Source organism: Bactrocera oleae, chromosome 2, assembly GCF_042242935.1.
Source record: "Bactrocera oleae isolate idBacOlea1 chromosome 2, idBacOlea1, whole genome shotgun sequence".
Lineage (NCBI taxonomy): Eukaryota > Metazoa > Arthropoda > Insecta > Diptera > Tephritidae > Bactrocera > Bactrocera oleae.
The window spans coordinates 75076091-75102519 of NC_091536.1; the positions used below are offsets into that span (position 1 = coordinate 75076091).

Genomic DNA, 26429 nt, shown 5'->3' on the forward strand with positions numbered 1-26429 from the left:
ATATAACAACACTGATCCCAATCGTTAAAAATGGAACATATTTCATTTGTAGTCATTGACAAATTAATGCCAACATTATTAAGTGAGTTGACAGAAACACCGTTAACTGACCCCCCTTGAGAAGTTGTATTAAAAGAGCTGTCGTGAATTGATTTCCAGTAGTACAACAATGCACATACACTCTCATCATTATTTACAAATAATACACATTACATATATATTGATGTGTGTGTGTTGTTGCTGTCATCAAATGCAATTATTTGCGCATACATTTTTGTATTGATATGTTTTTTCGATAATTTAATTGAAAGTGTTTAACAATATTGCATTGTTGTAGTTGTGCACTTTTTTATTGCATTTTTTTATTTTGGTTTGTTGTTGTTATTTTTGCAATATTTTCTGACATTTCGCACATGTCTGTAAATGCATTATGCAAAGTGTTAATTTAAATGACAAATATGTGCACGTATTCATTACTTGTAATTAATATTTATTTACCGTTATGTAGACAATAATGTAAGCATAACAAAAAACTATCAACATGAGAGTCATAGAGATATTCATAGGTATAAGTAGGAAGTGTGGATGAGGTTCGTGAATCTTGAAATAATTACAACAACTTCAATATAACCGTAGTACAACGACTAAAACATCAGTTGAAACGTCGTTCATCGAATAAGCGGAGTTTATTTAAAAGCACAAATTGAATAACTGTATAAAAATTTTATAGTTTTATACGTGAAATTGACACCTAAATCAACAGCGAGCAATAGCGCGGGTTTCTGAAAAATGTGGACAACAGTTATAACAATTACAACTCAACTATAACTACAAACAATGAGCGCAATTCCTCTCAAAGTGTATATAAACAGCGCAACTCTCGGGCAATCATCCGTGGCTTTTAAGAATTCCAACTGACATATCACTCAAATCAACAACCTGTTTACGGAAATATGAGCATTTATAACAATTACAACTCAACTATAACTACAACCAATAACCGGAACTCATTTAAAAAGGGAAAGGAATAGCAACACTTTTGGGCTATCATCCAAGGCTTTTAAGGGTTTCAACTCAACCATAATTACAACCAAAGACCTATTTAAGAAGATAGAAATAGCAAAACTCTAGGGGCAATCATCCTCGTCTTTTAAAAGTTTCAACAATTTAAAAATAGAATAGAATAGAGTGTGCCATTACAATTTTTGCAAGCTGTCTTCTCCTTTTATTGCGTTTTTCTTCACCTTTCTAACAACTTTAGGCGGCTTAGCGAAGGTCTCGTTAGGAATGTCTGACTTAACTTCATTATGGTCCGATAATTATAAGCATACTTTTTGCTTTTCAAAAAACCCGAACTCATCAAGAACGTCAGACGGAGTCATATGTCACCTCTGTTTGTTGTCAGATGTCTAGGGAATTTTCTGCACATGAAGTTAGTAGTTCGATTCGTAATGCGTCACGGTGCGTCATGTCGTTAGACTCCATTTTCGTCAATATATCTTTCACCATTATCGGGCAGCCAAACATTTTCTGCTTTCGAATTTCATCGACTATTTCGTTTGAAATGACTTATAATGGTTTTGACGCAATTAGCTTTTCAGGGATTTGCAAATCCATTGTAAGTATTTTTAGCTTCCCCAAAACACAGAGTAAATCGTTTCCCTGAATAGGGTATATACGAATGCATAACTGACCGGCGTGACGAGCTGAGTCGATTTAGTCCCTTAGTTTTTGAGATAGCGATATGTAATTTTGCGAACGTACTTTTTCTTCCAAGAAGCTGCTCATTTGTTAAAACCGTCGAGATCAAAGCACTATGAGTTATAGCTGCCATACAAACTGAACGATCATAAGCAAGTGCTGCATGAAAAACTTTTTTATTTAATGAAATATCTTCACAAAATTTGGCATAGATCAATTTCCAAAGAAACCATTAATTTCCGAAGAAACGAATCAGACTTCTATAGCATATAGCTGTCATACAAACTGATAAAGATCTTTTTATACCCTTTTATGCGTAACGTTTACCATGTTTCTTTTCATTAATACGAGTATTCTTTTATGCTAGTATTGATAACCAGAGAATTTATAAAATTGAAATACATTTTTTATATAAATTTTTTCAGAAATTTGAGTTTTGTTTTATGCAAGTATATCGACTGCAAAACAGGTCATTAAATCTTTTATGTTCAATTTATAGATATTATATATTGTTTTCTAGTTAAATAATAATATATTAAAAGCAGTAATAAACCGATCGGTTGACTGCAAATACAAAATGTACTAAAATGGTAGCCACTAATTGCATTTTTCAAATGAAACTCACATTTTTACAACAAAAATATTTTTAATTTATTGCAAAATACTTTTAAACTTTTTGCAAAATATTTCTAAATTTCTGCAAAATATTTTTAGTTCTCTGTAAAAAATTTAAAATTTTCTGCCAAATATTGTTAAGCTCGTGTTCTAAACAGTAAATAAAGCTAAACTAAGTGCCGAATGCGCTTGAAAATCCAAACTAAAAATTGAAATAATTGCACTTCCACTTTGAAAATATATCGAACGGCTGCCAAGACACACGTTGTTGCAAGCGACTACAAACTACCGTTATATTTATATTAAAACTAATAATTTCACCGAAAATGCTTTTATTGAAAATTTTTTGTAGCAAAATTCCATCTAAATATTCATGCAACATTTTCGTTTACATATATTGCAAGCCACATGACCACCCGGTCGTATACGTAACTTTTTTAGGTAGATAAATGTGAATATATTGTAAATAAACTACCACACATGCAATCAAAAGTAATTTTATGAAGTAAAAACAAAGTAATGGTAAAAAAAAATGGTGGCAGCAAAGTTACAGCTATGACAACCGCTATGCGAACGCATACACAGATGTACACCAATTGACTGTGGCGCAGCCGAAAGGTCGCAGTGGGTGCGCTCTTGCACATGCATACCGTTATTTGTGTATTCTTTGTGGCACTATGTTGTTGTTAAGAGTGCTAGTGAGCTGCTGTGCAACGCTGGTTGTTTTTCGCTTGGTCGAAAAATACAAACGCATACATATATACACACACACGCTCACTAGCATTTATGTGGTTCGTGGACCGCTTCGTAAAATAACCCACAACAATAAAGGCAATATAAAACTTAAAATATTAGTTTCATGTGAGCCAGAAAATATACATACACACATTTACATTGCTGGAAGTTGCCACACTCAGCCGTAGAGGTCCGATACTTTCATTTACACGCTGCAATTTTGTATACTGAACTTCATGCAACCATGCGTAGTCACCGCTGCGCACCTGTGCATGTGTGTGTGTCTGTGTGGGTGGGTGAACATTAGCAAACACTGTGTCGCATCATTGCTAGAAATTCTTAATTATTCATTAGTCGAACAGCCGTGCAAATATCGGGTGCTCTTCCGCTCGCCACAGTCAAGCCAAGTGCAGAGAGGGCTTTTAACGTTGAAGCAATAGCAACATAGCCGTGTGTGGTACACATAGGTGATTAAAGCGTGAGTGTGTGTGTGTGGAAAGTTTGCTTTTATTTAATTTACATTTACGCCGCAAGCAAATTTTGCATTAGAGAGTGTCGCATCTAAGCCGTTTTGCGTGCAAGTGTGTGTGTGTGTGTGTACGCCTGTGTTTGGTGTGGTATGGGTCTTATGCCAGTGTGTGCAAGTATGTGTGTCCGCTACCTGTAAAGGGCTTAAGTGATTTTATTAATTTGATTGCACAGCAGCCTCACACTAACTGCTGGCTGGCCAATGGTTATTGCAGACTGTTCGCACTCGCGGCATATATGCATGGTGTGAAATACCGTTAGATTATAGATTACAAATTTGCAGTTCGCTATTTGGCGCTCAATATACATTTTAACTTCAATTAATTTTAGTGCAAATTTTTTTTTTATGTTTCATGTTATGTAATTACAGTTAATGTATTATAATGGCATTAATGTAAATCTTAATTAAGCGTATTAAAATGTTGTAAGAAACTTTTTATTATATTTGTCGTTTATATTTTTGCTTCTTCTCCTAGTCGCTTTAATTATGCAACTTTGCGCCCAAATGTAGGCAGTTTCTGGTGTGTTGCGAAGATATTTTACTATTCGTTGCATACGTTTTGGCATTTTGGGAGTTTGAAAGAGGAGAAAGATTTTCTGTATCTTTATAGTGGTATATAGTATAGTGGTCCGATCAGAATAGTTTCTTCGGCGATTGTACTGTTGTTTTGGTCAATATTCCGTGCCAAATTCGATAAAGATATCTCGACAAGTTTCCGTTCCTTCAGTTTGTATGGCAGCTATATGCTATAGTGGTCTGATAACGTCGGTTCCAAAAAATCAGCAGCTTCTTTGGCAGAAAAGGAAGTATGCAAAATTCTAGAGCGACATTTCAAAAACTTAGGGACTAGTCCCCGTATATACAGACAGATGGACAGATAGAGGGCCATGTCTAAATCTACCCAGCTCATCATGCTGATCATTTCATCTATATTTTTAAGGGTCTCTGATACTTCCTTCTCGAAGCTAAAAACTCCACAACAAACCCTGTTCAAGTCATAAAAACAGTAAATAGGGACCAGTAGAGAATTAAGAGCATAAGCATATGGTCACGAGGCTACTGGTGATCACTAAATACTGCGAAAAAGTAAGCATCTAAACTAAGTTCAGTCCTCAACCTTTTACAAAAGTATTTCGACAAAATCTGTTTTATCTAAAGTTAAACGAAACTATTATATTCAGAATTCAAGTTAAAATTTTTTAGAAAAGATCAATTTATGTGCTTATTCTGAATTTCTTTGGGATGGGAATCGCTTCGACTGCGCTTACTTTGGTAATCACCAAATAAAGTTTATATGTACATATGTGAGTGTAAAATACTTCGAAATTTAAAAATAAAGTTAACTTATAAGCTTTCGAAGAAGGTTGTCAACTTTTATTTGCTTCAAGCTACAATAGCATACAGAAAGTGTGCGACATGGGTATTATAACGCTCAAAATTTAAAAGGCTTATATTAGAAGGAACGAACGACGAAGTCTGCCATCTGTTCAAACAAATTATTTTAAGCAGATGATAAATTGAGCAAATTAACAAAAGTTAAGTGTCGAAAGAAACAGAACAATAGTTATGATTAGCTAATTTATGAAAAAGGTTGCCACCTGTTTAAATTTTTTAATTAAATTTATGAAATTATCAAATATTACAATATTGGCACAAATTATGAAAACAAACAGCTTTCTCCGTGAGATACTTAATAGGAGGTTGCCAGCAATTTTTGTTTTTACACAACACATTTTTAAGAATTATTAAATATTACAATACAGACACTGAAGGGGGTTGCCAGCTGTTAAAAAAATGTTAATCAATTAAATTTACAAATTTAATATATAATAACAGAAAAAATTTAGAAATATTTTTAGAAGAAATTTTTAGAAGATTAACTGTCTGTACGTTCGTCCGCCTGTGCAAGCTATAACTTGAGTAAAAATGAAGATACCTTGATGAAACTTGGTACACATGTTCTTTTAAACTTGTAGTGTACAAATCAAGCACCAAAGAATTGTCAAAATCGGACCATAACTATTCAAGCCCCCAGTTACCGAATGTGGGGACCCCAATGCCTGCTGCTATTTTTTTTTATTGATTTGACACTATTTTAGCTGACGGGAAATAAATTCTAGTAATTAAACTAAATTAGCCTATGATCTATAATATAACTTTATAAAATAACAAATTTGATTGTAATCCATTCAAGATTTCGTCGAATAACAAATGTTGAATTCTATTGCAATATTTTTTAATATAAAGTTTTGTCAACACCTAATAGTATTTAGCCGACTTTGTTCCTTGCAAGTTTGAAGAGTATAAAATGTTCGGTCACACCCGAACTTAGCGCTGCCAGAATTCAATATTTAAAATACGCTCAACTAGATTTTACTTCTGGCACGCATAGTTCTGCTCACATTTTTCATTGTTTTATTTCAATTTTTAAGCTTTAACGCTTCACATATTTTAACTGACATGCCACGCCTTCACTTATTATTATTTATTATAACTTATTGATTAATTACTACAATATTTTCACGTCTTGATTACTTGCAATTATAATGCAATTATTTTAAACAATTAATTCCACTACGTAACCTATGCCATAAAAATTATTTATCTTTGTTAACATATGCATCATTAATTTTTTCTAGCTTTCAAGCATGTAAGTCTTGTTTTTTTTCTGTGTTTGTGGAAAAAATTCAATTACCTCCATGTTGGTACCCAATAAATTAAAAAAAAAAAAAAATGAATGAAAAAAGTTGTTGCAATTATTACAATAGAAACACCTAGTGGGTATAACGAAAAACCACTGTCAAATGCAGCAAATGGCCTAACGGTGCAAATGCAGTACAAAGAAAAAATAATAATAAAAAAATTGCAACGAAAAAAAAAATTGAAAAGTGCAATTGCACATTTTGTGGGCGAGAACGTGCAAAGCGCACTTAAATGCTGGAAATTTACTTTTACAGCAAGTATTTAAGTAGCAACACGCTGCAGCAAAGGACAAATTGCATATGTTTGCTGTATGTATATACACATACATACACACCCACAAACACACACAGATATATCGGGGAAAAAACCGTTATTTTTCTGCACTACATTTTTGCACATTCACTGGACAGACATGAAAATAGTTACATGTATAATAAATATTTTTTCTGCCGCTTTTGTAGCTATTTTTCTGCTTGCCTGCTTTTAGGCGCCGCGACAGTGCCTTTTTCCGTATGGCGCCATTGCAGCGTTTGTTTGTGCGCCATTATGCTTGCTTACACCCACTGGCTGATGTTAATTGTTGTTGTTGTTGCTTTTGTTATTGCAGCATACTATGTTTGGACACTTTTTGTCCAGCATTTGCGCCGACATTTGGCCTAATTTTTGCGGTTGTTTTGCGGCAATTTGTTTATGTTGCTATAATTTTTTTGTTACTGCACTATGCTGCAGCAGCACTTGCTGAGCGCCAGGGGCAAACAGTAGTACATGTATTTCACGTGAAAGTGACAAAAAGTATTGCATTCTTACGGAAACATGTGTCTGTCGACCCTTTTTAATTTATTTTTACAAACCTAAGACCTGAATATATACTCGAAAAAACATTTAGAGGCAATTGGCGATTAAAAAAAATGTGCAGTGTTGCATTTTAGTGTTTTTGTGTCTTATATGTTTATGAATGTTTCTAGATGTATATTTAATTCCGCATTTATTTGCAATACAATATTTGTAATAAAATATATATATTTCTTTTTATCCCCACGAAATCTCCTAAAAACATAACCTTAAATAATATCCAATACCAAGAACTAAAGTCTAATCTCTACACAACTGATCGCATTTTCTCGCATTTAATGGTTTTCTCTTAAGCACATCATATTTTTACATAACGGTAATTGTCAAATCAGCAATATTGTATAATTTGTAATTACTGCTTAACCCATAAAATTATATATGCACAATTTCCTAATTATCTCGATGGCACAATTGCTCGAAGGTAGTTTGCATTTATTAACATAATTACGGTAATTCATATTTTTTTTTATTATTACACTTTGTATATGTGTGTATTTATGTATAGTATGGTGCAATTAACTTTTATTCGGAGTCCGAAAATAAGACTCCCCGGAGAATAGATGTAATAGGAAAGCTTTGCTATAGATATGGTGCTACGAAATAGATAATATATCTATGGTATAAATACAAAGCAAGTAATTTCATACACATGAAGATAAAGAATAATTTGTTATTTGTAATTTGTAATTTGTTATTTGGAATTTATCACTAATCATTTGTAATTTGTAGTTTGTAATTTGTGATTAGTAATTTGTAATTTGTAATTTGTAATTTATAATTTGTAATTTGTAGTTTTTAATTTGTGATTAGTAATTTGTAATTTGTAATTTATAATTTATAATTTGTAATTTGTAATTTGTAATTTGTAAGTTGTAATTTGTTTTTTGTAATTTATAATTTGTAATTTGTAGTTTTTAATTTGTGATTAGTAATTTGTAATTTATAATTTATAATTTGTAATTTGTATTTTGTAATTTGTAATTTGTAATTTGTAATTTGTAATTTGTAATTTGTAATTTGTAATTTGTAATTTGTAAGTTGTAATTTGTTTTTTGTAATTTGTAATTTGTAATTTGTAATTTGTAATTTGTAATTTGTAATTTGTAATTTGCAGTTTTGTAATTTGCAGTTTGTAATTTGTAATTTGTAATTTATAATTTGTAGTTTGTAATTTGTGATTAGTAATTTGTAATTTGTAATTTGTAATGTGTAATTTGTAATTTGTAATTTGTAATTTGTAATTTGTAATTTGTAATTTGTAATTTGTAATTTGTAATTTGTAATTTGTAATTTGTAATTTGTAATTTGTAATTTGTAATTTGTAATTTGTAATTTGTAATTTGTAATTTGTAATTTGTAATTTGTAATTTGTAATTTGTAATTTGTAATTTGTAATTTGTAATTTGTAATTTGTAATTTTTAATTTTTAATTTGTAATTTGTAATTTGTAATTTGTAGTTTTTACTTTGTATTATTAATTTCTCCAGTAAATTTTCACTGCTCGTTGCTGGGATTCCAGACACTTGATTTAAGTTTTTATTATATAAGAAAAGGAGAAGATCAGCACCACCTTTAAGGGATTTGAATGTCTATAAGAGTGACACAGCACCGAAATATTTATTGTTTACTCAATGCCTTTTAAAATCACAAAATAATGCGATCTCCGAGTTTATAAAGTTGGTACTCTCCTAGTTTTCTTATAATTTGAATGACAATAAATTTAATTTTTAGTAACGAAAGAAGATCAAAAGTTATTTTGAGCGTACTATTAAATGTATGATGAGTTTACGAAATCTATAGGGAATTATATTAACTATCTAGTATTCCGAAAACTCGCCTAATCGCCAATAAGAAATAAAATCTAGAGAACTGGGGCTTATTAACTGCGCTTTACTGCGTATTTCGCCCTTCTACCATGCCACCAACTAATAAATTTCTTATAAAATCAATAAAAATTTGTTCTGCTGGGTTTCCAGACACCCAACTTTAACTATTAACTACTTATGTGTCACAACTAATATTTTATGCAAATATAATTACGATACATACTTAAAGGCGCTTAAACACATAATAGAAATTTTACAAAGAGGCCACAAAGCAGTGAGCAAAGCTAGTGACATAAGCATATTTGAAGAGTGGGAGAGGCGGGCAGTGACACCCACACTGCGACTGCCACTGAGCCAACAAAATTAAATGAAAGATTTTCGAAAGTACTTGTAATGATAGTCTACATGAAGTAGAAAGAGATGCAACTCATTGCGGTGGCAGCAGGTGGTGCACGAGCACGCGTGAGTTCGTGTGCGTGTGCGTACCGCCTTACAATCACACGCAATTTAACACTTAATTAGAAAATCCGCGCTGTAATACTGAGTTAATTAAGAACAAAAACAACAAAAGTCGCTATAATATCTTCAAGTACATTAAATGTTACTAAATAAGTACAGTAGCTGCAAAAAGTAATCATACTGGTGGGTGGATTACTTTGTTAGAGTGAGAAGGCCGAAAGTAACATCGACAAATGAGTGGAGAAATGCTTAAATAAAATGTAAAAATTTAATGATTGTTATTGCAACTGTTCACTCACCAAATATACGCCCCGCTTGACTGCCCAACGGCGCTGCTGTCAGCAGCAGCAACAGCGCAGCAAAACCATAAATTATGAGGCCGAGATGATTTTTATATTTCGCTGAAATGCGTAGCGTCATCTTGCTGCTGTTACTGTTGTTGTAACGACGTTTTGTTGCTGCTCAATTGGCTATTGGCTAGATGCGCACACACACGCACATGCGTCACTTATAAACGAACTCTGTTGCGTACTTCTGACAGCTTTTGTGGGTGGATTGGTGAGTTGTTGGGATTCGACGCGCTGTTGGCCACTCAAAAATGCCTGGACATTAAATCTTTCACCAATTTTTTTTTTGTTTGGTATTTAACTTTTTAATTTTATTTTCGGCTGTCCGCAGCCCACTTCCGTGTTTTTAATGACTCCTGCTTGTGTTGGCAATATTTGTAGCAGTGGATGTTTTAAGTTGTGTGTTTTTGTTATTTTTTACGGCTTCTACTAGATTTTCACTTTTTGTTTGTTGTTGGTTTCTCTATGTAATCTAATGATTCTGCTATTATTGTAATCGTATTTGCTAAATAAAATTATTTGCTTTTTCTTTCGCTTGTTTTTCTCTTCATATAAGCTGTTTAGGCGTTTAACGTATTACAACAACTTTTTATGATGCACATTTCATTTACATGTTAATGCGATTTCTTGCGTTATGTTCAGAGAAATCTGCAAGTAAATAGAAAAAAATAAATGTTTAATATATTGATTTTTTTTTTTTTTTGATATTCAGAAAATGTATTTATATAATATTTAAATGGCATTTAGGTCGAAAAACTTTAAATATATATAATATTATATTTGTGCTAAAAAAAAAACTATTGCAAATAATCATAAACAGATAATGATTGTAAAGTAGTAGTATTGCCAATGTCGACTTTTGGGATAAACTTCAGTAATTAACTGTTATCAGCCACCCCTTTTACATCTGACATTATAATTTTTTTCTTGTCATTTGTCATATTATCACATGTCACCACTTGTCACTTTTCACATATCACTTGTCACTAATTATGTGTGCACATTTTAATTAACAAGTCACAAGTCATTATTGTGGCTAGCCTCTTCATCTTGGATAAACTTGGGAAATGGATTGTAAAGTTTAAAAAAAATGTAACCCGAAACTCGTCAATTACTTTCGGCAAAATATTTAAATTTCATTCTAATCGCTTCAAAAGCATACGGATAAATGAATATTGAGTTCAATTAAATGTAGAAAAATACCACTGCTAAGGCTAATATACTTGTAGAGAGAAATATATTTGAATATGATATAATATATAATATCAAAGTAAGATACGCTAAAGTATAATAACACTGGCTACTAGGTTGCCAGAACAATCAAAGTGCCGAATAAATAATGAAGACTGGACGCTTCTATGAAATCCTTCTCGCAGTAGAAAGAAGTTTAGTTGGCTTCTTTAGCTAACATTATCACTATAAACAAGTAAGGAAGGGCTAACAAAATATTCTATACTCTTGCAAGGATCAAAGCCAGCGAAAAAAACAAAAATTATTTAAATAGTTTATGGGAGTTTAAGTAATTTCAGATGGATGGATGGACGGACGGACGGACAGACAGTCATTCGGATTTCAGCTCATCTCATCATCCTATTATTTATATTATTTATTATATCCCTATATCTATCTCGATTAGTTTTGTGTTATACAAACAACCGTTGGGTGAACAAAACTCTTACACTCTGTAGCAACATGTTGCAAAAGTATAAAAATGTATGGTTTTAGGTACACTCATGCCGATTGGCAACCAACTCGGACAGTCGATTTTCACCAGCTTTTCTTGAGGCGTATTTTCACCAGCAAAATCAATCGCCATAGACAGGAGCAGGTAGTAATCAATTGATGCCAGATCCAATATATAAGGTGGCTGTATCCCTCGATCAAGCTCCTGAAGCTTTTAACAACTAACTATCGATTTGCGTGGCCTATCGTTATCCTTACGAAATAAAATTCCTCTCTTAGTGACCAAAGCTGGCCGCATTTGGACGAAAAAAGCACGCGTTCCGAATGTTGAGAGTACGGATACGACTTTGGCCGAAGAGGAGCAGCTCATAGTAGATGATTCCCTGCCAAACCCAAGAGACACATAGCAAAACCTTTATGAACTTCAATTCTGGCGGGTGTACCGTTTGCGCCGGTTTGAACACGACCATTTTCACTGGACGTTGTAGTAAGTTACCCACTTTTCATCAACAGTAACCATCACCTCAAACATGGATCGCTTTTGTTGCAATTCAGTAGCCAGTCGCAGATGATAATTCGGTTCAAGAGGTTTTTTTCGTGTTAATTCGTGTGGTACACATACACTTCATGACGGTCGGACTTCACAATTTTTATCATTTTATCGATATGTTCGATAATTGGTCTTCTGGATCGTTGCGCCTCTTTGACAGCAAAGTTAGCGGAACGGAATCGACGAAACCGAAATTGAAAACTGGCTCTCGTTTTCGCCATTCTCAAAGTAACGCTGTAAAATATGCAAAAAAAAAAAAGTTAAGTCAAGCAATTATAAAACATACATAAATTGTAATTCGATGGTGTTTATACATCGCGTGTACAGATTACTAAAGTCATCTATTGGAAAAATATTGGATTTCTTTTTAGTAAACTTTATAATTAATCTGTCTTCTGTACAAAAGGAGTAAACAGAGCCTGAGGATTCTAATACCTTGAAAGTTTTAGATTGTGTCCTAAGAGTTAGGTAAGATGCTACCATTTTCAAAATCAGATTTAAATGTGTTTTAGGCATTTTCGACTTTTTGACAATGACTAAGCTTGATTGTAGAGAAACATAGGAAGACCGAGTATATGCTTACTTTTCGTAATTAAAATAGGGTTTTTGACTAATTTTATGGATTGACAGAAAGTAACGATACTGCCTCATTTAAACAATATCTCCTTTTGAACTAATTATCTTCAGACGAGAGTAATTTTTTGGATATAAATATTCAACAGAGAAATGCCTAGATCTATCCATTAGCGCATAACAGAGACTATCTCTTTGTAAAATAATGTGATATTTTACAAGAATTTGACGTGTTTGAGACAGCAATATTTTGAATGGAGCAAGTTGTATCGTACAACTTTTCATAAGCTATGATACTGGTATCTTTACTAATTGATGAGGCTTGGTTTTATAAAGTGCTCTTATATTTTTTGGTCACTTTTTCTGGTAGTCTTTTTTGGCTTCCTGAATTCTAATACAATTACTTGATAATTTCATAATGAATGAGAATTAATTTTGCTTAGTTTCAATTAACTTAGCATATCCAGTAATATACCTTGATAAAGAACTAAAACATAAATAATTAAGTAATGCTTTTATGAGTTTAGGTATCTTTTCGTACAGTTAGGTCGCTACTTTTACACTCTTTAATAGCACTCACAACTCCAGGCCTTTTTAGAACCCGAAAATTGTTATAATACAATGAGTTAAAAATTATGGTATTTGACCTTGAATGACGTTGATCTCGTGAAAAGACTTATCGGTAGATTTTTTACTACAGTCAATTTCTACATTTTCCTTAAAATAAAAAACTACTTTCCTCTCAAAAGAAATTGAAAATTGTAAAAAAAAAAATTTAACCCAATTTCTCCAGAAAAATGGCTTGACATCGAACCTCGATAATATTTCAGCAGTAAAAATGTCTTTGAACAAAAACCAAGCTCATCTCGGAAACAAAAGCTTGAAAGTGATAACAACCAATTCGTTAAAAAACTCATAACCTACAGCTAGAGGTCAACGCAAAAGAAAGTGTCTAAAAAAATAAATAAATTCCAGGAAAGCACCAAAATTAACTGAAAGCTTGTTAGTAAAAACTTTCGAGGCTGCAGCAGCCGCTGTAAACCAAAGAAATAAAAATAAATTACATAACAGCGCAAGAAACGCGAAAAGCGCAAACTGCGTAAACACACACACACACAGTGACAGTTGCAGAGCATGTTCCGGCGCTTTGCCAGCAGCTGAAAAGTTAATTGGCGGCTTTGGAGTGGCGCTGCGCCGACAAAGTCCTGAAAATATGCCGCTACAGTGCGACCAGGTGCTATATTTGTCCAACACACACACATACACACACATGCACACACACAGAGACTTCCTATGAGCTACCAACACACTGTGTTGCAAGCAAATATATAATATTCCCACACACCACACGGTAATATAGGAAGAAAAAACCGCAAACAGTTAAAAAGTCCGCAAAGGTTGAAAAAGAATTCAAAATCGGTAGCAAACCGCTTGCCACACAGCAAAGCAAGAAAGAAGTGCAATGCAACCAGCAACACTTACAACGCCAACGAGCACCTTAACAGCAACAACAACAATAAAAACAAGAATAGTAAAACACACGTAGTTGCTACAGTGCCAACGTATGCAACATGCAACAAAAATAAGGCAATGCAGCAGCAAACATATGCCACAGTTAGCGAACGGCTGTGCCGGCAGCGTTGCCACGGGCGTACAAACAGCCGCAAACGCGCACAGACACACAGAAACACATCAGTGTGACGTAGCTAAGAAAGAAAAAAATTAAGTTAAAAAAAAACAACAAAAACGGTGCTCATTGCTGCTAGCTGGCGCTTGCTGGCGCTTGCTGGCGCTTGTTGACGCAGCTGTTGGTCGCCCAAAAATATGCAATGTTTTGCAGCAACACATTTTTCATGCAAGAAAAAATATATATATATACACTTATATATACATGTGTCTATATATATACGTGTGTGCGTATATAATGAATGCGGGAAACAAGTTAGCGCCAAAAATTTCGCAACTGTAAAAAAGAATTTGAAGAGACTAAAAGTGCACGTGAAGCGGCGGAGGCGTAACAGCTTATGTGTATATAAATAAGTTCGCATACGTACTCTTTGTGAGTGTGGCTATATTTTTTGACCAAATTTTAAATACTGTTTAATTTCGCTCTAGATATAAATTTATTACGACATACTAAATATTTAGACATGTCTTATTAATGTCACAATATCTTTTTTTTAATCCAAACAAATTCCTTTAAAAGTGGTCAAACAAAAGATCTTAAGCACATTCCAAATCTTCTGGGATTACCGTTTTTGATACCCAAGCCATCTCCGAACTAGCTAATGGAGTGTTAGCCGAGGTGATTCAATCAAAATTTTGTTATAGTTTCACAGTCAAGAAAGTAGTGCTGAGATGATTTTATTTCGCCACCTCTAAGATAGCGTCGTGAACTACTGTCTAGCAACATTCCCTGACTCAACTTAAATATGAGTCCAGTTAAAAGAATTGGAACTAAACAAACACAAATTTTGCTAAATCTTTTGCGATTAGTCCCGTACCAGCTAGCCCTTACGTCGCTTGAAAGGCTAACAGCTAAAACATAATTACTGACGGTAACCCAGCGCTTGCAAAGCTCGAGTAAAACCCAGCCAGTTGTCGTAACTTGATTATTATTCTAATTGGAAAGCTACTCTTCGTGTGCGTCTTTGTCAATATACATATGTCATTAATTTGTAGAATGAAAAACAATCAAATTTTTTTCATTGAAATATGTTCAGCTTTGTACAATACTTGAAAAAATTGTTTGGCCGGGAGCTTATCTTCATTACTTTAGTGTGAAGATAATCGCAATTTGATGGAAATTTACGGTACGCATGCTCTAGCGAATATACCAAAAGTGGTTTGCACGATATAAAAGTGGTAATTTTGGTTTGGAAGACGAAAAATGTCCTGCCGGCCAAAAAGCTCGCAGAATACTTACAAGTGTCTTAAGCAACCATATCAAAACAATTAAAAGCAGCCGGATACATTCAAAAGCTAATAGATTGGGTGACATATGAATTGAAGTCATTGAGAGACGATTTTGCATGTCAGAAATGCTATTTGTAGGCTACAGCAGTAATTTTTGCATCGGTTTATGACTGATGATGACAAATTCATCCATTACGACAATCCTAAACGCAACGAGTCATACGTGAATCCTGCCCAACCAGCCAAATAAACGGCAAGATAATACTCTATGATTAGTAAGCTCAGAAAGGCGTGCTATATTATGAGCTTCTAGAATATAGTGCGACCATTATTGCTATGCTTAAATAAGCGTTAAAATTTTGAGAAAAAAAACCCATATAGCTATAGACACTATAGCTGTTACGGAATTAAAGACGGAGAGTAGTCTAAATGAGGATAGCTGCTAGACAAAATTTAATATTATATGTCTAATATATTACATTTTTGTCGTTTCTGCGACTGCTTTTATTATTTCAATATATCATTTTTAGATTTACAAAAATTATATTAAATATATTCTAGAAGTCTAAAGTGTAATTTGAGTATTTATTTAAATAAGCACAATTTATTGAGATGCAAATGAAATGAAAATTCTCTAAAATTCTATATTATTATCTGAGTTGATTTAGCCATGTTAGTCTGTCTGCCCGTCTGCCTGTCTGTATATACCGGAACTAGTCCTTCAGTCTTTAAGCTATTGATCTGAAATTTTTCACCTTTACTTTTCTCACTCAGAAGCTGTTCATTTGTCGGAACGGCCAATATCGGATCACTATAGCATATAGCTGCCATATAAACTAAACAATTGGAATCAAGTACTTGTAAGGAACCTTTGTATTTGTGAAGGGTATTATAGCTTAGGTGCAACCGAAGCTAACATTTTGTCTTGCTTTTTTTTAGTTTTTATCATCAATAAAATACCGACTTAAAATACAAAATACTCAATGATATCTTTTTTTATCAGTTCAAATACACTTAAATATAATATTAAACGAAAATATATGAACTTTTGTTGCTTACATCGCAAATGTTAATGCAGAAAAGAAAAAGTAAACCGTCAAAATTAAAGAAATAATTATCGAATAATTTCAAAACGTGTTGCATTTCACATTATTAATAATGTTGTTTTCAAGCCTTGACAAGCGCATAATAAACATGTTACGTATACGCGGCCGCTAACAGCAGAAAAAGCTAAGCTTTACTATTTACTAAAAGTTCAGAAATAAACGACATGAAATATATGATACCATCATCACCTGCAAACGTGATAGTCTTGACAGCTGTCTCTGGAGACCTGAAGTTCAGACGCATATAGCATAACAACTTCTTTAACGCTAATAGGTGAGCACGCTACACTCTTTGACAGCGCTAAGTGTGCTGCCGTGAGTGAGTAATTAATTGTTGGTTGGCAAGCTAATTGAACTTGGAGCAATATATATAAATATGTGTGTGTGAACTTATTGGCTTATTGATTGATTGACTAGAATATGTGGAGCTTACATGAAGTGAAAGCTTTTAATACATACTTGTATGTATAACTTATGTAAATATGTATATGTATACTTGTGTATTCTAAATATGGTAATTTATAGTATTATGACACAAATACATACATATGTGTGATCACTTATAACTTCATTTATAAACAAAATATATCGAAAATGGTTCAAAAGGCTTGTCGGACCACCGATTTCTGGTATTTTGTACGAGACTCGGCTCTAGTAACAGTCTCTGGTGTATATTGCGTAGACTTCTCCGAAAATAAACCATAGGAGCAATTTACACTTCGAGACCAGGCGTTGAAACTAAAGGAGTCGATCATAATAAGTTCCAAAATTCTTGCAAAAACGTAGTATGGAATTTTTATGGATTTCTGAAACTCAGGTGAGGTCATACCACTTCAACTTAAAATCTCTGTATCTCAAAGAGTATTAATATTATCGATTTGGTGCCAAAGAGAAGCAAATTAAATTTCCTACAATTTTGTTATTAACAATTTTTCTGTATCTAGTATTGTTTACGAGATAATTCCAAAAAAACGCGAATTTCATGGAAAAATTAGGTTTGGGGGCCCGTACTACCCCGCAGGTGCAAGTTATAACTTTACCGCAATGGAGACTTTTGTAGAGCGTTCAATTCTGAGGAATACCTAATGATGGGTGAGATAATCCCATCAACTGCCGCTGAGTTATAAAATTAAAAAGAAAAAAAATCAAGTTTAACGTGTATTTTATATGGGAAATCTTTACAGGCCTTGGTCTAGTACTTAATATTTAAAGTAAAGTCCCAAATTTTTAGGGAATTTTTTTCCAAAAAAATTTCACCATGGGATCGAAAAAAAAAAATAGTTCAAAAAAAAAAAAGCAGTCTAATATACATATATGCAAACGGTAGCTACTAAAAACTACAATACTAATGTACTGTAAGTTCTATTGACTTATCGAAACATAACCTTCAAAGAAGTTCAAAATAATCTCGACTGCACAACTACAACCACAGATCATCCAGAAGGATCTAAAAATCTAAAAATTTACGGAGAACGTATTTGTTAAAGAATCAAAGAGCTCTACTAACATGTCTACAAGTATAGATCATCAAGCCGTAGGTGGAACAATTGACAGTTCAACTCCTTATCTTTTAACGAAACAATAAGCATCACAGTGGCAAAAACAGAAAAAAATGCACAATTAAACGCTCGATATGCTGTCATTTTCAGCGCCCATTGTCTGTGAGTCCAAAGTAAAACAGAGCACAAATCAACCAAAAGCGGTGAACATTTTCACCACGAGAAAGAAAAGCCAAAAACATAAAATTAAAAAATAAAGAAACGTGAAATGAAAAGTCCAGCACAATGCCGGAAAAATGAGTTGAAATGCCAATGGCCGATTAAAATAAAGAAAAATATGACACCGAAGCGAAAGCAATTATTGTGAGCCATAGAGCTTGCCGCTAAGCAGTCAAACGTTGTAGCAACAGACGTGGAAGAAGCAGAAGAGGAAGTAGGAGTTAAAACAAGTCAACAAGCTGGCCAGAGCAACATACACAGAAACGAATATGACAGAGTTGAGGCCGCTTGTAAAGCATTGTTACGAATAACAACAGCTACAACAAGACAGCGCTGAAGAAAACCAAGAAAACCAAAAGAGGTAAACGCGAGACGTGCAGGCGAGTCAGTCAGTCGGTGAAGCCAGAGCAAAAAGATGACTGAAGACAGACAGAAGCACGATGACAAGAACTTCCGCGGTCAAAGACAAACGCTGCAAATGAGTATGAAGAAAAATTAAAGACACCCACAAGCGCACACACACACCCACAATGAAAGTGTGTGAGAGGCGAGCAGCAGGCGTAAAAATATGTAAGAAATAACAAAGCAGCAGCGGTAGAAGGCAGAAACCATAACAAGCCGTGTGCGGTGTATGTGTGTGTGCATGTGGTTGCATGCAACGAATGACAATGCTTAAGAAACAGGTCATGTCATAGTCTCGTACATACAGACAAAATGCTGCTGTCGTCAGCATAAACGGTGAATGAAAAGACATTAACATCCGGCCTGTTGGTGGATGAGTTGAGCGCAACGCTTTGTGGAGCGATTAGGTGGCGAGAGGTGGGTATATATTTAATTGGACAGAGGTGTTAAGTACATGTGGAGGGTGTACGGGTATAAACAGTAGCTACAAAAAGTATAAAAAATTAGTTTTCCGTACAATAACTTGATTTTCATCGTTCAGTTTGTCTGGAAGCTCTATACCATAATGGTTCGATTTAAGCAATTTATCTAAAAATTTTTCCGATTGTTCAGTTTGCATGGCAGTTGTATGCTATAATGCTCCGATATCGGCGATTTGGACAAATAAGCAGCCTCTTGGGTAAAAAAGGAAGTGTGCACAATTTCATATATATATTTGTACACAGATGGCGCTTTAGGTAAGAGTTCTGTTTAAATCATTTATTTTCTTGGTTACAGTTCCTTTAAAAATATTATTTCAATAGTTTATAAATGAAACGAATAGACCTCAATAAAAATTAAATCCTTAACGATTTTAAAGTCGCCAGCTAATGGTAAAAATCCAAAAAACTAAATTTGTGGTACCATCCTTTGCATAGTTTTAGGTGCACAATGATCTATATTTTTGTCAATTTGAAATTTCGAGATAAAATCTCAACAAATTTAAGAGGTTTGATTTACAGGTAGATTCTCCAAGTGATTGCACTGCAATTTCATGCGAGTAGTCATCACTTCTCTTCTAGGAAAAAATAAGTCCAATTATTTATTTTCGGACATTATGTGCTTTAAAACCCATATAACTTAAAAAATAATGTATATTTAAATTATTATATTATAATCAGCGTATTGAATTTATTACTATTTATTCTTATTTGCTTTATCAGACGGACTCTTTAAAAAGATAAGTCTAACGGAAATTTCCAAAAAAAAAATTCTAAATTGTTACAGAGCAAATATATGGAATATAAACTCTATTAGAATTAAAATACATACAGAAAAGTAAAACTTACTGTTGTCTTATAACTTGTCTCTACACTTCGTGGCATGTGAAACTCTTTTACATGTCACGCTTTATTTGCGCCATGAAGAATTATATAAGTGGTTTAAAGTACACTGTTAGTGCATATACTAAATAGTTGTAGAAAATATATAAAAGGCAACAAAATAAAATGCGCGCAAATATTAAAGAAGACATCGTAAATCCGTTTGGAGACTTACGGCTAGAATGGAGACGTTGTCGTTAGCGCTGACGTTGACAGCGGCAACTATGGTGTCAGTAAACTGGCACAACGGCGGCACAGTGGCGAGATATGCTATGTCTTGATTTACTGGTTTATTTCGGATAGTAAAATGGAAAGCATTTTATTACTGTTAAGCGAAAAAGGCATTTATTTGAGAAAGAAAAATTCAGAAATATATTAAAAGTAATTTAATACTGTTGGTGTATGTCTTAGCTAATATCATACATGCGCCTATATGTAAGCAATATAAAGAATTTATTTGAATTTAATTAATTTTAACCACAACAATTTGTTTTCTTGACATCGCTATATTATGTTAACTAAATAATTATTCCACATAACTTAACAAGTAAATATTGACCAACTTTAACCAAGCTGCATACACATATGTTTATACATTTGTAAATATTTACTTAACAACACTTATTTAAAAAAATTTTCAACTATTTCAATTTACTTTTTTGGTGCAGAATTTCCTTTTCACAGAACATTAATTTACAATAAAATTTGTATAAATAAATAATGAAGTTATTTTAACTTGAATTCAAATAATAGCTCACAGTGCCTATTAGATTGAATAAACATAAGAAAATTCATGACAGCAGAACTAAAAGTTGTTAATCCAAAGCAAATATGCTTAACATAAGACAAAAAGAAAATAAGGCTAAAAGGAATAAAATGAAATAAGTACGACAGTTAGGCCGTAAAGCTGATAACAATGAATGAGCGACGAGTTTTAGTATATTTTTCATGCAGCATATATAAACTTATATATTTACATAGATATATTCAAGTACATACTTTTCACTTAGAACATGTGCATATGTCCTTTTATATGAAAGTACAATTCCAACTACAGCCAAAGCGATTTGTCATCAGGCATTAAGCTTAGTTAAATTCGAGCCATTAATGCAGCACCAAGTCTTTATTTATTATGACTCATAAGCTTTAAAACACTCCACAAACTGTAATATTCATTTGAAATTTATTTTAAAATAAGAAAATTGTGCATTTAAACATTGGTATTTCAGAGTATTCTATTCTTTCAGACGCTCTTAGAAAATATCCCTAAATGTAGGCAACAATATGTAGCAAACTATTAGTTAAATTGTCATATGACACTAAATTCAAATTTTTATTATAAAGTCTATATTCAGGCGCAAACATAACAACTTAGCCAAGTCGTACACCTAAAACTTTCTGCTCAGAATTGATGTTAGAGCAAAGAAAATCCACATAAATTTGTTTAAATTACTTTTAACTAACACCATTATTAAACAATTGATATTTCATATTATTCTTTTACGATACTCGGAAGAAATTACCTATATTATTATGATTAGTCTCATTTTTCGCTTATATATATGCGATAAGTGTATTCCAAATTATCAAAATTTTGAGCCGATTGAAAAGAAATTTGCTCCAATAGCGTTTAAAAAAATATTTTGTTAAGAGTTCAAAACTAATAGGAAGACCTAACACGTCAACAAAGGTACAGGCCCTGATGGAGGTATTACATAACTTCGGAATACTTAATAACAAGTAAAAGTCATGGTTGACAAAAGGAAGACGTGGTTAAAAATATGGTTTACAAATATAATTTTTTTTTATCAGCAAAGCAAAGAAAAACAGAAATTCAAAATATTACACTACTTCTTCAATACGATTCAGAAGAAAAACATTGTTACGTTTAAAGTGAAGTTACAGGGAAACCAGCCCTTCAATAAACAGTGTCGCTGAAAGAAAAATGGCGTCACGAGCCGAACGACAGAGACATAGGAGCAAACTGAAACAGTATATACACCTCATTAAAACACAAGATCAACCTTAACCGGAGTAATATATAATGGAAGAATATGCACAAAAGTGATCGGTGCCCATAAGAGCCAAGTCTAATTAACTGATGCGGACTCCCTGACAGTTTAGCTGCTACAATGAAAACGATTGCAATATTCAAAATTTTCAGAAATTTAAATGAGATCAAATGGGTTTCCGAATTGAGTATGATATTCTAACCAAATTAAAATGTATGACCTTGCCACCTGTCGCAAACTTGTGAATGTATATATTTGCATATGCACTTGAAATTTTTACACGACCTTCTTAGTAATGATTTAAGGAATCACATGTTTTATTATAACTTTGGTGTTTCAATACACTCTGCAGTGTAAATTTTGTCACAAAAAAGCACTTTTTTTTAAAAGTCGCTATTTTAAGATAATTTTATTCAGAACAATCTTCCTCGTCGTCAGACACCTTTTTTCGAAGATCCGCCTAGATATTGACTACGGGATCAAGGAAATACATAATTTCAAAATTATTCACCATTGTTTCTTAAAAAAAAGTTTAAGAAAATGCGTTTTTTTTTACTCCAAGTAGATATAACCGCTTAAATGGCTCTTCTGTTACTTGTTAGCTCCGGAACATAAGTTATGATATTTGTTGAAAATATTTTTGTTGGCTGGAAACCAACCATAAAGGTTAGTCGGGGCCACAAAGAAGCTATCTCAGAAGACTTACAATTTTTGTCTACTTTGAAGCTAAGTTGACACAACTTAAAGGAAACTAATCATCGCTAAGTAAAATCGCTTCATATTAAAAAAGCGTGGTTGCCACAGTTTTAAGTTAAAGCAACACAAAACATTTCTTCAAATTTGCGCAAAACCAAAAGAAAATCTGCGCTTTGTGAAGAATTTCAAAGCAAATATAAAACGGACAATTTTGCACAATGTTGCATGCAACCAACAATGGACGATGTTGACAAAAATGATTGTGATCACAATAATAGTCAGTGGCAATAATGGTGGAAGTGTTGCAGCTGATGTCGGTGCTGCTGATGCTTATGAGCAATTTTAAGGCTGCTGTTAACAGCAAAAGCAATAACACAAACAAACGAACGAACAAACAAACAAACAGAGCCAAAGCCATGTAATTTAGTTATGGTGCAACAATAGCAACAAAGAAATGGTGAAGGCAAAAAAAAAAAAAACGAAAAGCAGATTTTAAGGCGTGTTTAGAAGAAAATGCTCAACAACAATAGTGGCAGCAAAGACCGCACTACTTGAGCAGCTGCAGCAAGAAAGCAAACAGTCAAATGTTGCTGCTTGGGAAAAAACTGTTGTTGCACAAACACATATACACGCACACACAAATAAATGCAATAGCATGCCGTCTATGAGGTACACATATACATACATACATGCCGCTCTGCGTTCATAGAAAGCACTATTTTGCCATGTTGCAAGTGCAAAAATATAAGCAAGTAAATAACAACAAAAAGTGGCATTTTTTTTGCCTTTGGTGATTGCCCCCAGGACGTTTGCGAGTATGTATGTGTATGCATGTGGCGTATGTGTGCAAGAGACATAGCCACTGTTATTGCCAGTTTGCACTATGTCATAAGTATTTGCTTGGCCACCAGCCACCAGCAAGTACAGTTAGCCCACACTAGTTGTTGTTGCATACACGTACATACATACACACATATATTTATGTGTATATTTTGTTTTTGCATTGTTGCGTAGCAACTTGCAGCATATGTTGCAGCAAATGTTTTATCATGTTGCATGACCGCCTTCGTGTGCAACAACCGAAAGAAGCATACAGTGCAAACAATGTAAAAACTACAAGTGACAACACAAAATTTAATGAAACACAATTTTACAACAACAGCAATAACAACAACGACAGTGTAGAGACAACAACGAAACGTTGAAATACTCGTAAACTTAATTCTAAGCAAATACATAAATGTTATGGAATTGAATGGAAAGAAATAATAATAATAACAATAACAATAATAAGAGTCATAAATAAAGGGCGTGTGTGTGTGTGTAGCAGCTTGCAACACTATTATGCGTCACACGTCGCAAAGCAATTGAAGTTGATGCTGCAACTGTTCGTGCAGCAAACAAGCGTGCAGCACCGCACACACCTTGCCACAAGCACGCACACACACACACGCTCTCGTAGGTTTACGCTGCTTGCTGCCATTGTAACCGAATGCTGCTGCATGTGTATTTTCACGTGTGTTCATACAAGTATGTGTGTATATGTATATGTGTTTGCCTTGCTTGAATCGCCCAGCGCTTTGCACTATCAATTCCCATTTGTCTGTTGCACGTTTCGCAAACATATTTGTACTTACATAATTTTCGTGCCACCTTCATATATGTGGGTATGTGTGTGTGTGTGGGTGAGTTATACTTTTCTTTTAAAATCTCATTGCACACGCCAACTTCGCGTGCCATCAACTTGAAGCATTGCGAAAGCGTCCGAAATGTCGCCGCGCATTCGGCTGGGTGGGGCGTACAGTGGTATAAACTCTAAAAAAATGGATTAAAAATAAATTTTTGTAAAACTTAAAAATTAAAATTTTGATTTTGTAATTGTTGAAGTCTGAGTATGTTAGTCCCGTTCGCTTAAAATTTTTTTGTAGCTTTTTATATTATTCATTTAGTTAAACCATCGGATCAAATTTGACCCATGAGTGCATTCAAATTGGATGCAAATCGAATCGATAACATTTTTTTCTATATCCTACGTTTGTACCAATAATGTTCGCGAAGTTTGATGTCAATTAGTATTGTTTGTTGTTTGTTTGGCAATTTAACAAGAGTTTGCTTGAAATTTTGTATTTCCGATGGAATCACGGCTACGGAATCGATAAAAACGTTGCAGTACTTTTGGGGAGTCTATTTTTATCACAAACACAAGTATTTGCGTGGCACAAAGCGTTTCATAAAATCGAAAAATTGCCTCATGCTAGTCGTCCATTCATCTCTGTTAATGGCGATAGCATCGAAAAAATTATAGAAACAGTGCTTGAAAATCGACAGCAGAAAAATAGCAGAGAATCTCAATATGTCTTTTAAATAAAAGATTTGGGTATAAGGCGTATCAATGCTAGACCCACACCAAAAGACCAGAATCTTTGGCAAACGCGTGGTGGAGTAGTCATCGGAAAAGAGATGTTTGGCAACCTAGCTGAGGACCCTAGGTTAATCACATCATTACTATTGACGAGACGTAGATTTATGAATATAACGCCGAAACCATCCAACAATCATGCGAATGGTGCTCCAGAGATTCATGATTCTTCGCTCTCATGATCGCCACGATAATGTGCCGTCACTTTGTAGCGTGATTGCGACGGACTTTTTTGTCAAGCACGAAACCAGACACATCGCCAATCCACCGTATTGAAATTAGGGATCCCTGTGACTTTTTCTATATTTGGAACTGCGAAATTCGCCTGTGCATTGCGTCACTTGTACATTGAAGCCACTAAAAGTCTTTTGTTGAAAGCACTGAATTCTATTCCGGTCGAAGCTTATAATAAGTGCATGGAAATTAGATTAAGCATTGGCTTGCATTGTGTCAAACGCAGCCTATTTGGAAGGCGATAAAAGAGATTTGTGTTATAATATGTGAAAATATTGTTTATATTATCATCAGTCCGACTCAAATTTGTTCAGAAGGTATAAAAGTGAGCAGCGAGTCTTGTTGATTTCTTGCAGCTTGTCTGTCCGTCCGCTCAGTTGTCCGTGCAAGCGAAAGTTTAAGTAAAAATATGATAGTGCGATGAATATTGGCTTAGAGACTTCTTGACAAGTTGGTTATATAAATATATATATGGGTAGAGTTAGAGCCTTGTGATGTCCAAGAGTAAGTAATATTTAAAAATGCAATATCATTAAACACGATATGCTTAGCACATAATAATATTTAAGTGAATTTGTGTTACTTTATTTTTTTAACATTTGTACTATAATAACGAAAGACGAAGTTCGCCATTTTTGGTATATGGAGTTTAAGCGACCAAGTTTTTAATTTTATTTTAAATAAATTGGAATATTTTTAGGTGGAAGTAGTAACATGAGTCCATTAGTTTGTGGTACATCGATACGCGAGATATTTGTAACTTTAAATGCCTAGTAAGCTGCAAGCTCGGTTTTCGATTCTTTAAAAAATCTTATAGAAAAATAATAATACGCACGCTTTAAGCTGGAAGTAAATTCAACTCTGTGATATTGCCGACGTAGTTGTTTCTGTTATATTATTCGTAAGTTCTCGCTTTTTGATATCTTCAGTCAAAACCGAGTCTTAAAAGCTTAGAATTTTTCCGACAACATTTTTGGCCCGATTTTGATGAG

At 33.7% G+C, this 26429-nt stretch overlaps 1 protein-coding gene across 6 annotated transcripts in view; it reads right to left on the reverse strand.

Annotated features, from left to right (window-relative positions):
• The window catches only part of Ptp99A (Protein tyrosine phosphatase 99A), a 404350-nt gene that overhangs the window by 369709 nt on the left and 8212 nt on the right, over positions 1-26429 (reverse strand). For all 6 annotated transcript variants that reach the window (XM_070105688.1, XM_070105687.1, XM_070105686.1 and 3 more), the window contains exon 2: positions 9720-10415. In XM_070105688.1, the coding sequence (XP_069961789.1) occupies positions 9720-9840 (121 nt within the window). In that variant the 5' untranslated portion in view covers positions 9841-10415. The remainder of the gene's footprint in view (positions 1-9719; positions 10416-26429) is intronic.